This window comes from Trachypithecus francoisi, unplaced genomic scaffold (assembly GCF_009764315.1).
Source record: "Trachypithecus francoisi isolate TF-2019V2 unplaced genomic scaffold, Tfra_2.0 Lachesis_group12, whole genome shotgun sequence".
In the NCBI taxonomy this organism is placed as follows: Eukaryota; Metazoa; Chordata; class Mammalia; order Primates; family Cercopithecidae; genus Trachypithecus; species Trachypithecus francoisi.
In genome coordinates this window covers 22,792,363-22,805,810 of record NW_022681457.1, presented here as the reverse complement: position 1 = coordinate 22,805,810, position 13,448 = coordinate 22,792,363, and the positions used below count along the sequence as shown (strand labels likewise).

At 37.4% G+C, this 13,448-nt stretch overlaps 1 protein-coding gene across 6 annotated transcripts in view; it reads right to left on the bottom strand.

The window, feature by feature from the left end:
* Nucleotides 1–13,448, bottom strand: part of NFIA (nuclear factor I A) — a 387,296-nt gene that overhangs the window by 183,387 nt on the left and 190,461 nt on the right. For all 6 annotated transcript variants that reach the window (XM_033225082.1, XM_033225085.1, XM_033225081.1 and 3 more), the window contains one exon: nucleotides 655–720. In XM_033225082.1, the coding sequence (XP_033080973.1) occupies nucleotides 655–720 (66 nt within the window). The remainder of the gene's footprint in view (nucleotides 1–654; nucleotides 721–13,448) is intronic.

Sequence of the window (13,448 nt, the reverse complement as noted above, 5' to 3'; positions counted from 1 at the left end):
CACAAGTTCCACATTTTACCAGATACTATGATATTCACATATAATGTGTGTTCTATTTTAATAAAGCATCTGCAACAGAAAATTTAGATATTTATGCAGCTGTGGAATTTAATGCTGTCCTGTATCCTCACTATTTTATTTTAGACAATTTAAAGTAGAACAATCCTTCAAAGCATAGATTTTTTTTTTCTTAAAGGAATTGGCAAAGTGTTGAGCTCGCAAAAGGCTTAAAACTGCTTGTGAATGAATGATCTTAAATCACTAGTGAAGATGATCACGGGGCATGTGCCACATTAAAGAACTAAAATGAAATGAAAAAGCCATGACTCCTCACTTAACGCTATTTTAAAAAATCTGATTTGGTAAATTAACCCCACTTCTCATAGTTTAATTGGGTAATCAACTTTCTTGGCAATTCAGGTTCTCATGGGCACCCTAATAATGTTTAGGGCCGGGGGTCCTGAGGCTGCTGGGGTGATCCACAGAACACGAAGTTGCCCTGTTAAAAGTAATCTACTTAAGTTTTTCCGAGTCTCTGGAGTTGTTCCTACGGTGGGCTACTTATAGGGTAGGCCCCCAAATCCTCACACTTAGTCGGCCTGCTGGCTGCTGTGGACTCTGAAAGCAGCAGCTAGAGTCCCAAGCTAAACTTACCATTTTCTGGCTGGTCCTTAATGTCAGCGTCACTTGGCTGGCTGGGACTTTCAGATTGACTTGAATCTGAAAAACAGAAAAATACAGCCAAAAATTACAGGGTCTGCAAGGGAAAGTGGATCAGAGGTGCCAGACTTTCTCAAAAGGTTCAACCTATAAACTAAGAATGGGAACGTTACAGAAATGACATGAAACATGAAAAAAAGAAAAGACGGAAAGAGAAAAGAAAGACACGGAAATGCAGCAGCAGCCTGTGCCTTTAAGAGAGGACGCTCCGGTTTGCGGACATCTACAGTGGCACTGGCTTTTGCCAGATCACAACTTGAAGCTCTTCAGCAACCATTCTCTTAGACCATTTCCAAACTGCTCTTCTCCACTATTTATACACTCGAGTCTGATAAAGACTTCATCCTTCATTACACACATCTGAAGCTTGATTCAGAACATAATAAAGTGTCAAAACATATTTTGAAGCTGGTATATAAAAGCAACCCAAACAACAGTAACAAGTTCTGTTGATATTTAGCTCTACATTCCAGCAACAGAGTATGCAGACTAACACCATTAAATACTAGAGTCCTAATATTCCATCACAGTTTCTTGAAATAACTGCTTAACTCAAAGAAGTCTTTCCGAAGGTACAAGTTTCCCCCACTTTATAAGAATTATTTTTTTCTTGTACTGATGCATTTGGGAGATCCTACAAGGATGTGTTTGCAAAAACAGATTTTTGTACACCTTTATAGAATTAAACATTTTTTAATTTAAAAAATATAATCATACTTTCAAACTAAAAAAGGAATTCGATTAACTTAATTTCTAAATGAAATAATTAAAAATCAAAGTAACTTAATTTTTAAATTAGATAAAAATTAACTCAGATCAAAAGAATTTCACGAAATTAGAAACAAGCATATATTTATGGTACATTTTTCGGGGAGAGGAGAGAAAAAACAGGCAAAATGTTTCAAGTGGAAAGTTTTTGATACAAAAATAAAGTGTTGTCTGAGACTTGAAGTCGTTTACAACATTGTTTAATAGCAAACAAAAAAAATGTTTTTCAACAAAACCTCTGTATCTGTGGAGAGCTTGAATCCTAACTTCACCTTGACTTCACAGGTTTAGAATTAGTTGCCTGAAATTTGACCACATTTCTGCAAGTTTAATGTAAGGTCAAAAGGTCATGACACTTAACTGTGATTAAACAGAAAATATTACTTCTATAGCAGCTGAGTTATAGCATCACCCTTCTCTTTCTTGGAGATGCTGCAGAAAGAAGTGGCACTACTAGTGACCTTAGGTCTAGAAATGCTAATTTATTACTTTAAAAAACTCCCTGCTTTTAAGCACACGAAGATTTTAATTATAAGTTCTATAGTGAAAGTATCTATTTTTAAATTTTCAGATAATCTTAACCTGGTGACTACAGCAAAAATTCTATGTTGATTCAAAGGTTTAAATAACAGAAGATGCTAAAAAGTGAATTTTTATTTGAGTCTGGCAAAGTGACAGCTTTTATCGTTCTGTAACAACTGCCGCAGAGAAGACACAAACAAAATGTATCACTTACTACATGCCAAAAACCTTTAGAGAAATCCTTCAGAATAAACTACAAAAATACAAAACCTGGACTAAAAATTAGAAATGCAAACAAATTTACATTGATCCATATTTAAATTTTTAACTACATAAATTAATATTATAGATACAACAAACAATTTAAAAATACAGCATGACTACCTTCTTTTTCTTCTAGGGAACAGGCCTATAATTTTACCATCAGAAATTACACATTAAATATTTTGAGTAGTAATTCAGTATGTTTTAGGAGAAAGACATACCTCCATTGTTTTTGTTCTGGACAATCTTAAACCATTAATTTCTATAACTAAAATGAAAGCAAAATATCTAATTTTGTTTTAGGGAAAATTAAAATTCTTGATCATGTCCTGAAACAGATACATAAAATTTAGCCAAACATAACATTTTCTTTGGAATAATACTAGCAAATATACATCTCTATCCATGTACTACTTCTACGTATAGTATCTTTATAATTAATCACTTCTCTACGAATAAATGGAAAATAGTTTTATCTCAATTATTAGATATACAATAGCCAATTACACTTCTGATATTTATCCATTAATATTAAGGCAAAAAGGGCTAAGGAAAGACGCTAAATTTTTTTTTATATATATAATCTGAAAGTGGACTTCTTTCTTCTTTTCACTTTTTGTTTATATTTGGTTTGCCACCTACCTTTACAGAAATATAGCATAATAGAAAACATGAACAGCAATAAAAGATGAATATTAGGTATGTTGAAAGAAAGTTTAAAATTCCAAGCCACAGAAAAATAAGCAAACCAACAGCAAAAGAGTGAATGGCAAGAAAATGCTCAGAGTTGGTCTGCAAGGGGCCGCAGCGTTCTCGTGAAAGCTCAGACACAAACACTGGAGAAGGCATCTAGCCAAACTGAAAACGGAATTTATCTTTTCTACTTTTATTCCAAAGCTGGAGACACTGCTATCCATCTGAGGACTGCATACTAAAATGCACCATCCTGCCAGGTAAGGGGCAGGCAAAGCCAAATATCTACATGAAAATGTACATGATCTCAAAACTTCAATAATTATTTTCTACCCTGCGCAGTTCAATACCATTTTCTTTTGCAGCCAAGAAGGAGGAAAACTACCCAGTCTTAGTGCTATTCTCTGCTGAGGACGCATGGACACTTTCCGGTATTGCAAAAGGTCACTGATGCTGTTAAGTGTGGAGCCAACCAGGTGACCAGAATTACAAATTAATTTCTACCCATGCATAATTGATACAAATGAAAGATCTCTTTCTCAAACATTTGCATTAAAACACTGTCAAGAAGGTTAACAATTAATTTACTTTTCTTCTTTATATACTCCATAGACACCTGTCAGAAGCCAAGGTGACTGTGTCTTACTCTTTTGGACAAATATCACGTGGTTGATCGATTTCTACCACCTTAAATAATTAGGAACCTAAGAAAACAAACCAAACTGCATAGAGCTGGATGTTCTTCCTGTATCTGAGTCTCCCATACCAGTGAGTTTCTCTCGCTTACTGGTTGAAAGCCAGAAGATTTGTATATTACAATGAAGAGAATATTTACTCACACTATGTTTAAAGGATGGGGTTGGAAATGCTCTTATAAGGAAGTACATTAGGGTTATCAATTTTTTTTTTCCTATCTAAGGAGTTGCTTTTTGTTTAAGGAAACTTAGACTTTAACCTAACCTTGAAAAGCAATGTTTCTTTGGGTTTTTAAAAAATTTATGAGCAGAAATTTAAACCTAAAATAGACAGGGTTTGCATGTGCAAGGCTAGGTTAAGAACTCTTAATTGAACTGGTAGCCATCCATCTATGCAGTTTTATGGCGCCTACAGCTATATTGCCGGAGTACTCAGACAAAGATAGTTCACTGTCAACGTAATCACTAGGGAAAGGAATAAAATAAATCCTAATGCCTACATATTAGTCTCTGCTTCCAAACGCTTGTACAGTGCAAGAACGGAAACTTTGTACTGGATTTGCTACATGTATACATACACGGCTCCTCAAACCTCAGGTCTACTCCTCTTCAGAAGGAAACTTCAGTACTCCTTTGGGGAAGGTGAGGAATGACAAAAACATGTTAGTATGGTAAAATGAATGAGGCAAAAATATAAATATCCCTTCCATGTATTTTATGTTCTTTAGGCAAGAAACAAAGATAGGATATTGCTAAATCTTCCCTTTCACCTAGAATTAAACACTTTGTCCTCTCCAGTCCTTCTTTCATTGGAAACGTATCTTTTACAGTGTGATTAATATTATGCTGTAGTAAGGTCTGTTTAAACCATCTCCTGAGAATGTCAGCTTCTAAAGAAAAGAGTTCCTTCCTACTCTTCTCTTATCCCCGGTACTTTCCACAGGGTGCCTGGCCCAGCCAAGGAGTTCAATAACTGCTGAACTGAAGAGATGAATTTTCAATTGTTGTTCGGCTTTCTAATACTGAACCATTGTCAGTGACTGAAAAATATACTAAGCTTACACCTGAAAGGGGAGTGGGACTTCTAAGATGAGAAAGGAGGGCAAAAAGTCCTTTATCTCTGCTTGATGCCTTGCTTCTTGAGACCTGGCAAGGGAATATAAGGCATATCCCTCTGGTTTGTGACTAGTTTGGAAATCTTACACAGTGTTTAGAAATTGCAGGCAATCATCTCCTATGATCTACTGGCCCACACAGCACAGAGGCTGAGCTGAAGGCCGTATCTGACACATAGGAGGCCCTCCAGAAATGTATACAGGTTAAAATGATGAATGATGGAGGAATACTTCACACATTTAAAAATTACAAAGATTAAGAGAAACCCACCATATTCTGGTGTCTGTAGACTACCTCAAAATCCTCACAACTGCTGTTGTAAGTTGCCTGATAAAGGAAAAGCAGACACACTGGTGAGGAACCCTTCCCAACCTAAAACAAACCATCGTCATTCCTGGTCCATCAACATGACAGCAACCAAAGTCTATGAACCATAAAGGCACAAATTCTGGTTCCACTAGAAAAATAATATAGCCTAAGTTTCAGCCTCCCTACATGCATAATGATTTGGCTAAAGATGAAGTCTGAAGAGCCTTTGTTAGAATTTTATGTCCAGTTTTAAATCTCCCAAATTAAAAGACGGTATGAAGACACCAGAAGGCATGCAAACCCAAAAATATTAGTGAAAGAAATAAAGTGAAAATTCCACTCTCATGAGCTAGAGTTGCTGGTAGTATAAAAACTAAAAGACAAAGACAGGAGTGAATATTTATTTTCCTGCAAATAAATGAAGAGTTAGGAACATTTCTGAGGTAAAAGAAAGTAAGGAGTAGGGGTGATCACTCTGAGTGTAATAAGCAGTTATCCTCTACAATTGTAGACCTTAAAGATGTTCAAACTTTAGATAAGCTTTAGTTTCTTAGGGTTTGGAAAGGTAAGTTACTCTGCAAAAGAGTCAGGCCAAAGAATTCGGTTTTTGACATCTATAAGGTTATAACAGAAAAATAATTCTGTTCTTATGAGTAACATAATTATTAAAATTACTCTATTTTGATCAGTCAGTACCACAGGTTTATTACATTAATGAAATCCAGAAAATCAAATAGCTATAATAGTCACATTTTGCTTATTAGTCTCACAGCTGCAGTTATAAAAGAAATGATTATTGCAATACTTTATAATATTTAGGAAAACTATCGATTTTTTCCAGTATGACCGTGACCTTCAAGACTGAAGTGTGAGGAAAATATTTGAAAAACCTTATTTGAGAATGTATAATGTCAGCACACAGGTGTACATATGTATATACAATTTGTAGCTTAAGGGTAAACATTGATGAATACAACACCATCAGCTAAATATAATATTATCCATCACGGTCTGGTTAAGAACAAACAGAAATCTGTAACACCATTACTAAATCTGGACCACCGAAAATATGCAATTATTATTAGCATTTCCAGAGAATGAATAAAATATTTTAAGCTCAGTGAATAACCAAACTAATATTTAAGGTCAATTAATGTACACAACTGTGGCCCGCTTAATGAAAAATTAACATACAATAACCTAGTTCCTAAAACAGATAAATTATGAGGTGAGTCATACCATAAAAGTTTTCTTAAGCTTTAAAAATGGAAACACTCTGTGGTTCTTTAAGTGGGAAATCTTATCATTACTGGATTTTAAATACAAAATTTGATCTTCATAACTTTCCCAGCAAGCTAGAATTGAGTGTTTGTCTAGATATATGTACATGGTAACTGTAGTAATTAATGTATGCAGAGTGAGTCCTTTATCGAAGGGAGATGGGGGAGCTGTGGCAGGGTGCAGGGGAACTCCTAGCTCCAGAAGGACCAGGCTAGTTTGCACACACTGATCCTCATCTCCTCTACTCCTGATTCGGACAGGGAGCAAGGTCTGTGTTGCTGCAGCCGCCACTTGGAAGGGTTCCCTCCACCAGACCACCCTGGGGGCTGCCAGCTGCTCTGGAGATCCACCCCTCAGTCACTCCCCTGTACTGCACTGTCAAGGCCTACTTAAGATTGTTACATAATCTAGGTTACTACCATTTTCTTTCTCAAAACTTTTCTTTTTGTAATGCCTTTCTGGCCATGAGTTTGTGAAATATTAAATTTACAGAAATTCAATTTTTCTGGTATTTCATTAATGTTGGTATTCCAGGGCCCATCTGTTTAGTCGGTACTGTGTACGATGATAAGACTGTTTAAGTTGAAGAGTGAGTCAACTGCCTTATCACCTACTCATCAATGTGTTATTTTTCTACACGCACAAGGAGGTTGCAGAATGATACACAGTTCTAACACGTTGAGAAAAAAAATGAAATGGCATAACTATTGTTGTGTTATGACAGTGAGGGGGGATCATTTCTAAGCTTTAAAAATGACAAATTCAGTCACTCTGAAAGTAATGACAAAATGACTCAATCATTAAACCTTCAATCTTCGCATGAGGCTGAATTTCAAGTAATGATCAGCTTTCTCAGTGATGTTATAAATGAAGTCAGTGGTAAGAAGCTGGTGATTATAAAAGATAGGCAAACACGATACTTTGACTAAGTTTACAACTTCTCACATTTTCTTCGACAAGACCCTTTGACTAAACCAAACTAAAATGTCTAGGTAATCATTTTGAATTTTGTTTTCCCCGTAAGAGGTGCTGTGTTCACAGCGGTGCCTGCTGATTAATTCAGAACTCAAGTTATTGAGTCTACCGGATCACCTACCCACTCCCATGTAAACAAAGACCTGCTTAAAAAGCCATCCCTGCAACATTACTGCACAGCAGAATTGTGCTTAATTTCCCCGTTTAGTCACTTTTTTCACAATCAAAATTAATCATAACACTAGGTTCTTGGAGTTCTTCAACAGAATGATATATACTTCAAGATTACTCATACAGCCATCTATACCACTTAACGTAGAAAATTTTTCCTGTATTCTCTCCTACTACAAAATACAAGCTTCAAATGAAAACGAAGCCTGAGTTATAATCTACATGCATTATTTACACGTACCTGGATGTCTGCACAAAATTTTATTGAAATAATAAAATGCCCTCTATCAAGTGTAAACATGCTATTTAAAGTCCAGGTAGCACCTTAAAGTACTAATTTTCTTGCATTCATATTCCACCATTGAAAGGAGTATGAAATGGTAAAAAGATGGTGTCCTAAAAACCTCAGCTATATCATCTAACTGTGCTGGATCTCAGTTTCATCTGTAAAATGGAGACACTACTGATCATTTTGCCTAACTACTTAACAGGATGTTGTGTGGTTCAAACAAAATAATGCAAGAAAACCTGGTTTTGAAACTCATAAAGGCCCCCCAAAAGGTACATTTACCTCTGTCAATACAATCTTCACATCCCAACAAGTTTTGTGTTTCTTTGTAAAAATCAACCCCAACTGACACATGATGTGATTTCAGTATAAAACATCAGGAGCACAGACCTGGTTTTAAAGAACAGGTTCTTAATTCTCATATACTGGGAAAGAGATTATCTTTGATAATGGAAATGTAAATCTCAGCTTGCCGTTGTTTATTCCAGACAGGCATTTGTGTGTTAAGTCTGTTTATCAGGCAACACTTTGTCTAAGCCAGGAAGTAGTCAGTCTTTGTAACAAGATGTATGCAAATGAATTTCCCATGAGTCTCTGCAGCAAATTGTAGGAGAGAAAAAATAATTCCTTGTTACTTTACCAGCAAGAAGCTACCTCAAAAGTAGACTAGAGACAGAGAACTATGAGCTAGACTATGCTGATGAGTTTAAATGAGTCCTAAACATGTGCTCACAGTCTGTTGCTCTTTATTCTAAGCAGACTTGGTGCATTACATCTGTTTATCAGACAACACTGTCTGGATATTCAGGCTTTGGAACCTGTGTGAAAATGAACAGTGACCATAATCCCATGAAATAACCTGTCTGTGGCAAAACTCCAAACCTCCTGCACTTCAAGAATTCTCACCAACAGAAACACCCACAAAACCTTGGAAACTTTAAAAAAAATACATCCAGCTCTAACTCTTTGTCATCTATCATAAATAACTTTTGTACAGGCATTGGATTCCCTAATGGTAATGACAGATTCATGTCAGAATGGTGAATTTCATCATGCAAATTAGACTGATCAATAAAATATTTGCCAACAACAAATGCCTTATTTATCAAAACAGAGCTTTTAAAATAAAAGACTTTTCTATCACAATACAAAGTCTTTATTCTCTAATTCTACTATTAAAATATTTGTCCCAAATCTTCTTTTAATCCTAATATAACCAATTTTTAAAAAAAATTCTATATGTCAAGAGTTGAACAGTGTATTCATTTTCTTTTTGTTTTTCTTGTTGGTTTTCTACAGGGTTTGAAAATCTTACCAAAGGAATCGAATTGGTTTAGCTTGTCTTCCTAGACAAAATAAACACTTTAGGACTCTACTTGTTTGTATTCTCCTCAGTGGCGCTGTATGCATCAGCAGCTAAAAACAAAGAAACTTTTTAGCTGCTCAGACAAAATGCAGAAGCTTCCCAAACAACGAGGCAAAGGAGGGGGCACGGGTTCAGGGGAGGGTGGGGGTGGAGAAGTGTGCGGAGAGTCTGACAGTCCATTCAATATAGGGATGATGGCTATAATGCATCCAGGGTCCCCTTGCTAATTAAATATGCATTGGCACAGTTTTGATCGATGCAAGCCATGGATCAGATGACACACCTGCAAAATCTTGAGCCCAGAGCTCCCAAGAAAAGGGAAAATACAGTCTTGTCTCCTTATCTTTGTTTTCAAAGGCTCTCAATTTCTGTGCTTAGATATCTAATTTAATTCTCTCACCCCTCAGCAAACTGGATTAGGGAAGTCAATACTGCCTTTGTGCATCGACAGGAAAACACAGCTTTCCTTTTATTCAATTTAGCTATGACCTTTAGACAAAGATAATGACAACTGTCTAAAAGTAAGGTTAAGGCCTCAAGAAGAAGACTCTCACAACTAAGACTCCCTAGAAATTTTGGATGACAAGGTGGTAGGGTTTACAGTGACATATCCCTTCCTGGTGAGAAAAAAAGGAAGAAAAGGAATTAAGAATTGGTGTGGGGGGATGGGGACAGGGGAGTAGAAGGGCAGGAAGATAACATGGCAGAAGAGGTTTGAAACCACAGAATAAATGACTAAACTCTGAAAAAATCAACTGGGTCTTGTCATGTCCATAACCAGAAAATAATTCTGTGAAAGGATAGGAGTAAGAATGGCACAGTAACAATTTGCCTAAAAAAATGCAGAAGCCTTAATGAGAAGGTTGACGATTCTGTGGTTGGGTAAATCAGGAATTTCTTTTCCCCTTGAAGCATTTGAGAAAACAGGATGGTCTATGGAGTTTTGCCACAGACAGGTTATTTCAGTGTGTTGGTGAATCCCACTGCTGAGGAAAGCTGTAACCAGAGATTCTAGACAAGTCTGGGATTCTGCAGTGATAGCAATATTGATACCACTACTCCTACCCAAAGGGGAAATGATACTGGATCATTCTCCTCTGAAACAACACAGGTTGTTTTTTGATTTACTTGTCTTTGGGCCTATCCATCTCATTCATTCATTCATTGATTCATTCATTCGCCTGGCATCTACTATGGCGCCTTTCAAACTGTATACCTGGAGATACCAAATAAAAAAAGGCAAGGTCCCTCCCCTCAAAAAGCTCCTAATCAGGATAAAGATTCTGTGACATTCCCTCTTGACTAAATCCTATCTCCTGGTGAAACTGGGGTAGAGCAACAAGTTGTTGTGTATATTCATAATTGCTTTTATTCTTTTACTATGAGCAGCAATCAATACCACTAAACGCACCCTTGGAACAATTTACAGCAGCCCTGATACTTACTGGTGGTGGTAGTGGTTAGGGTTAGCTCTTCTAGTGAGATAAAGAGAGGTTTAGGCAGAATCTTTTTTTAAGTGGAATATTAAGCTATTTCTGCATAACTAGCATTGATGGAAATGGTGTAAAGTACCCAATTTTATTTTTTCTTGAGACGAAGTCTCCCTTTGTTGCCCAGGCTGGAGTGCAATGGCACAATTTCGGCTCACTGTAACCTCCGCCTCCTGAGTTCAAGTGATTCTCCTGCCTCAGCCTCCTGAGTAGCTGGGATTACAGGTGCTGCCACCACGCCCAGCTGATTTTTGTATTTTTTGCTAGAGACAGGGTTTCACCATGTTGGCCAGGCTGGTCTCGAACTACTGACCTCAGGTGATCCAACCACATCAGCCTCCCAAAGTGCTGGGATTACAGCCTAAAGTATAAATTTTTTTTTTTTGTTTTTGAGACGGAGTCTCGCTCTGTCGCCCAGGCTGGAGTGCAGTGGCCGGATCTCAGCTCACTGCAAGCTCCGCCTCCCGGGTTCACGCCATTCTCCTGCCTCAGCCTCCCGAGTAGCTGGGACTACAGGCGCCCGCCACCTCGCCCGGCTATTTTTTTCTATTTTTTAGTAGAGACGGGGTTTCACAGTGTTAGCCAGGATGGTCTCGATCTCCTGACCTCGTGATCCGCCCGTCTCGGCCTCCCAAAGTGCTGGGATTACAGGCTTGAGCCACCGCGCCCGGCCTTTTTTTTAAATCAGACTTTTCTCCTTAGAAACAATTTAATAGATAGTGCAGAATGTTATTCTGAATTAGGCCTGGTATCCTCCCTTTAATAGAAATGACAGTTCTAGCAGAAGTAGCTATAGTATAGTGTAAAAAAGGCAAAAGGCATGATAAAAGAAAACCTGGGTTTGAATCCCTTCTTGGCTATTTATATTAGCTTTGAGGAACTGGGCAAGCCCCTTTACCTCCCTGAACCTCAACTGACTCATTCCAAATACCCAACTCTAGAGACTACCAGGACTGAATGGCATGATTTACAGTGCCTTGTAAATTATGAGTGGCTATAATTCTCTAACTGTTCACTGCTTGGAAGCAGGTTTTCTAAAGTATATAGACTGTTTAAAGCATCAGACTATTTAATTTTCTGTGTCATTTTTACTGGCAGATAGCATCATGCCTGGAACATACAGATACTAATATATGTTTGTTGAAATGGAATTTAAATATGAAGATGAAAAAATAGCTCTTTCAGGCCAGGTACGGTGGTTCATGCCTGTAATCCCAGCACTTTGGGAAGCCGAGGTAGGCAGATCACCTGAGGTCAAGAGTTCGAGACCGGCCTGGTCAATATGGAGAAACCCTGTCTCTACTAAAAATACAAAAATTAGCTGGGCGTGGTGGTGCGGTGCATGCCTGTCCTCCCAGCTACTTGGGAGGCTGAGGCAGGAGAATCGCTTGAACCCGGGAGGATGGCTTAAACCCAGGAGGCAGAGGTTGCAGTGAGCTCAGATCGTGCCACTGCACTCCAGCCTGGGACACAGAGTGAAACTCCATCTCAAAAAAAAAAAAAAGGAAAGAAAATTAGCTCTTTCAGAGCCATAAAATACAATAGGATCTCTCTTGGGAAAGGTCAATAGGTATTTGGGGTGTTCTTTCTGGTTTGGGGGAGACTCCATGACTAGAAGATAGTATGTTTCCTGTGATAAGAAGGGTCTCTATGGGAGTCAGGAGGTCTACTTTCTGGTCATCAATCACCCATTTTCCCTTGGATATGTAAATTCTTACCTCTCCAGGCCAGAATATCTATAGATGAAGGTGGGGGTTAGGTGTCCAGTAAAGCGCTTTCCAGCCCCCGAGTTCTACATTTGAAACAGGTAACTAGCAATTGAGCTGTTGGTCTTTGGCTACATTCAAGGCTAAGACTCATTTCATCAAAAGGCACTGAGTGATATTTGCTTATTTGCTGCTGATCATAAGTGCAATTAGAAATAACATGAGTGCAATAATTACTACAAGTCATAAACTGTGTCTTCTATACTTTATAAATGACCACAAATAGCCTTCTAACAGTTGCAAATGTTTATTTTCAGGGACTTGGCTAACCCCTGACCACAGAAGACCATAAACAATGTTTTTTTCTTTATATCTTGACCCGTCGGGTCTTCCAGAAAACTTTGTGTTTCAGGAGCTACTAAAAAGATATCCCCAAAGAATTTAACCTAGGTCCTAGAATTTAGGTTATTACTTGAAAATATATATTTTAGATATACCTTCTCTACGTTATATCATTAAAATAATGTGTTATCAATTTCCACACTGACAATAACTTTTCTGTAGTAACTTGGTTTTTGAACCTATAACAAATACACATGAATATAGGGAGTTAATCATTTGGTAAACCAATAAATGCTCCACAGAATTCCCATATTATAATAAACCTCAGGTAATATCTGATTCTTCAGAAATTCACCCAAGCCTTTCCCAAGTGGAAATAGGCATACATTTTGCTTCTATGTCTTTATGAGAGATGAAATTATTTAAATGATGTAAGTGAATCATTTCACTTATAGGAGCTTCTGTTTGAAGCTTTGTGGCTTTCTCCCTGACATATGCAGTGCTAAGTTATTTAAAATTAATTGCAGTACAATATTTTAAAATTTTTTCACATGGTGCTAATCTCGAGTGCTTTGGAAGTTTGAACCACACTTGGAAGCCATCAAGTTCTGTGTATCTTTATACTATGGAACAGTGGAACATGCTAAAAAGATTAGTCAGTGATTTTCTAGTGAACTTTAATCTATAACCAAAGCTATACTGAATTCTAAAACTTCAAAAATGTATGAGTTGATACAAATG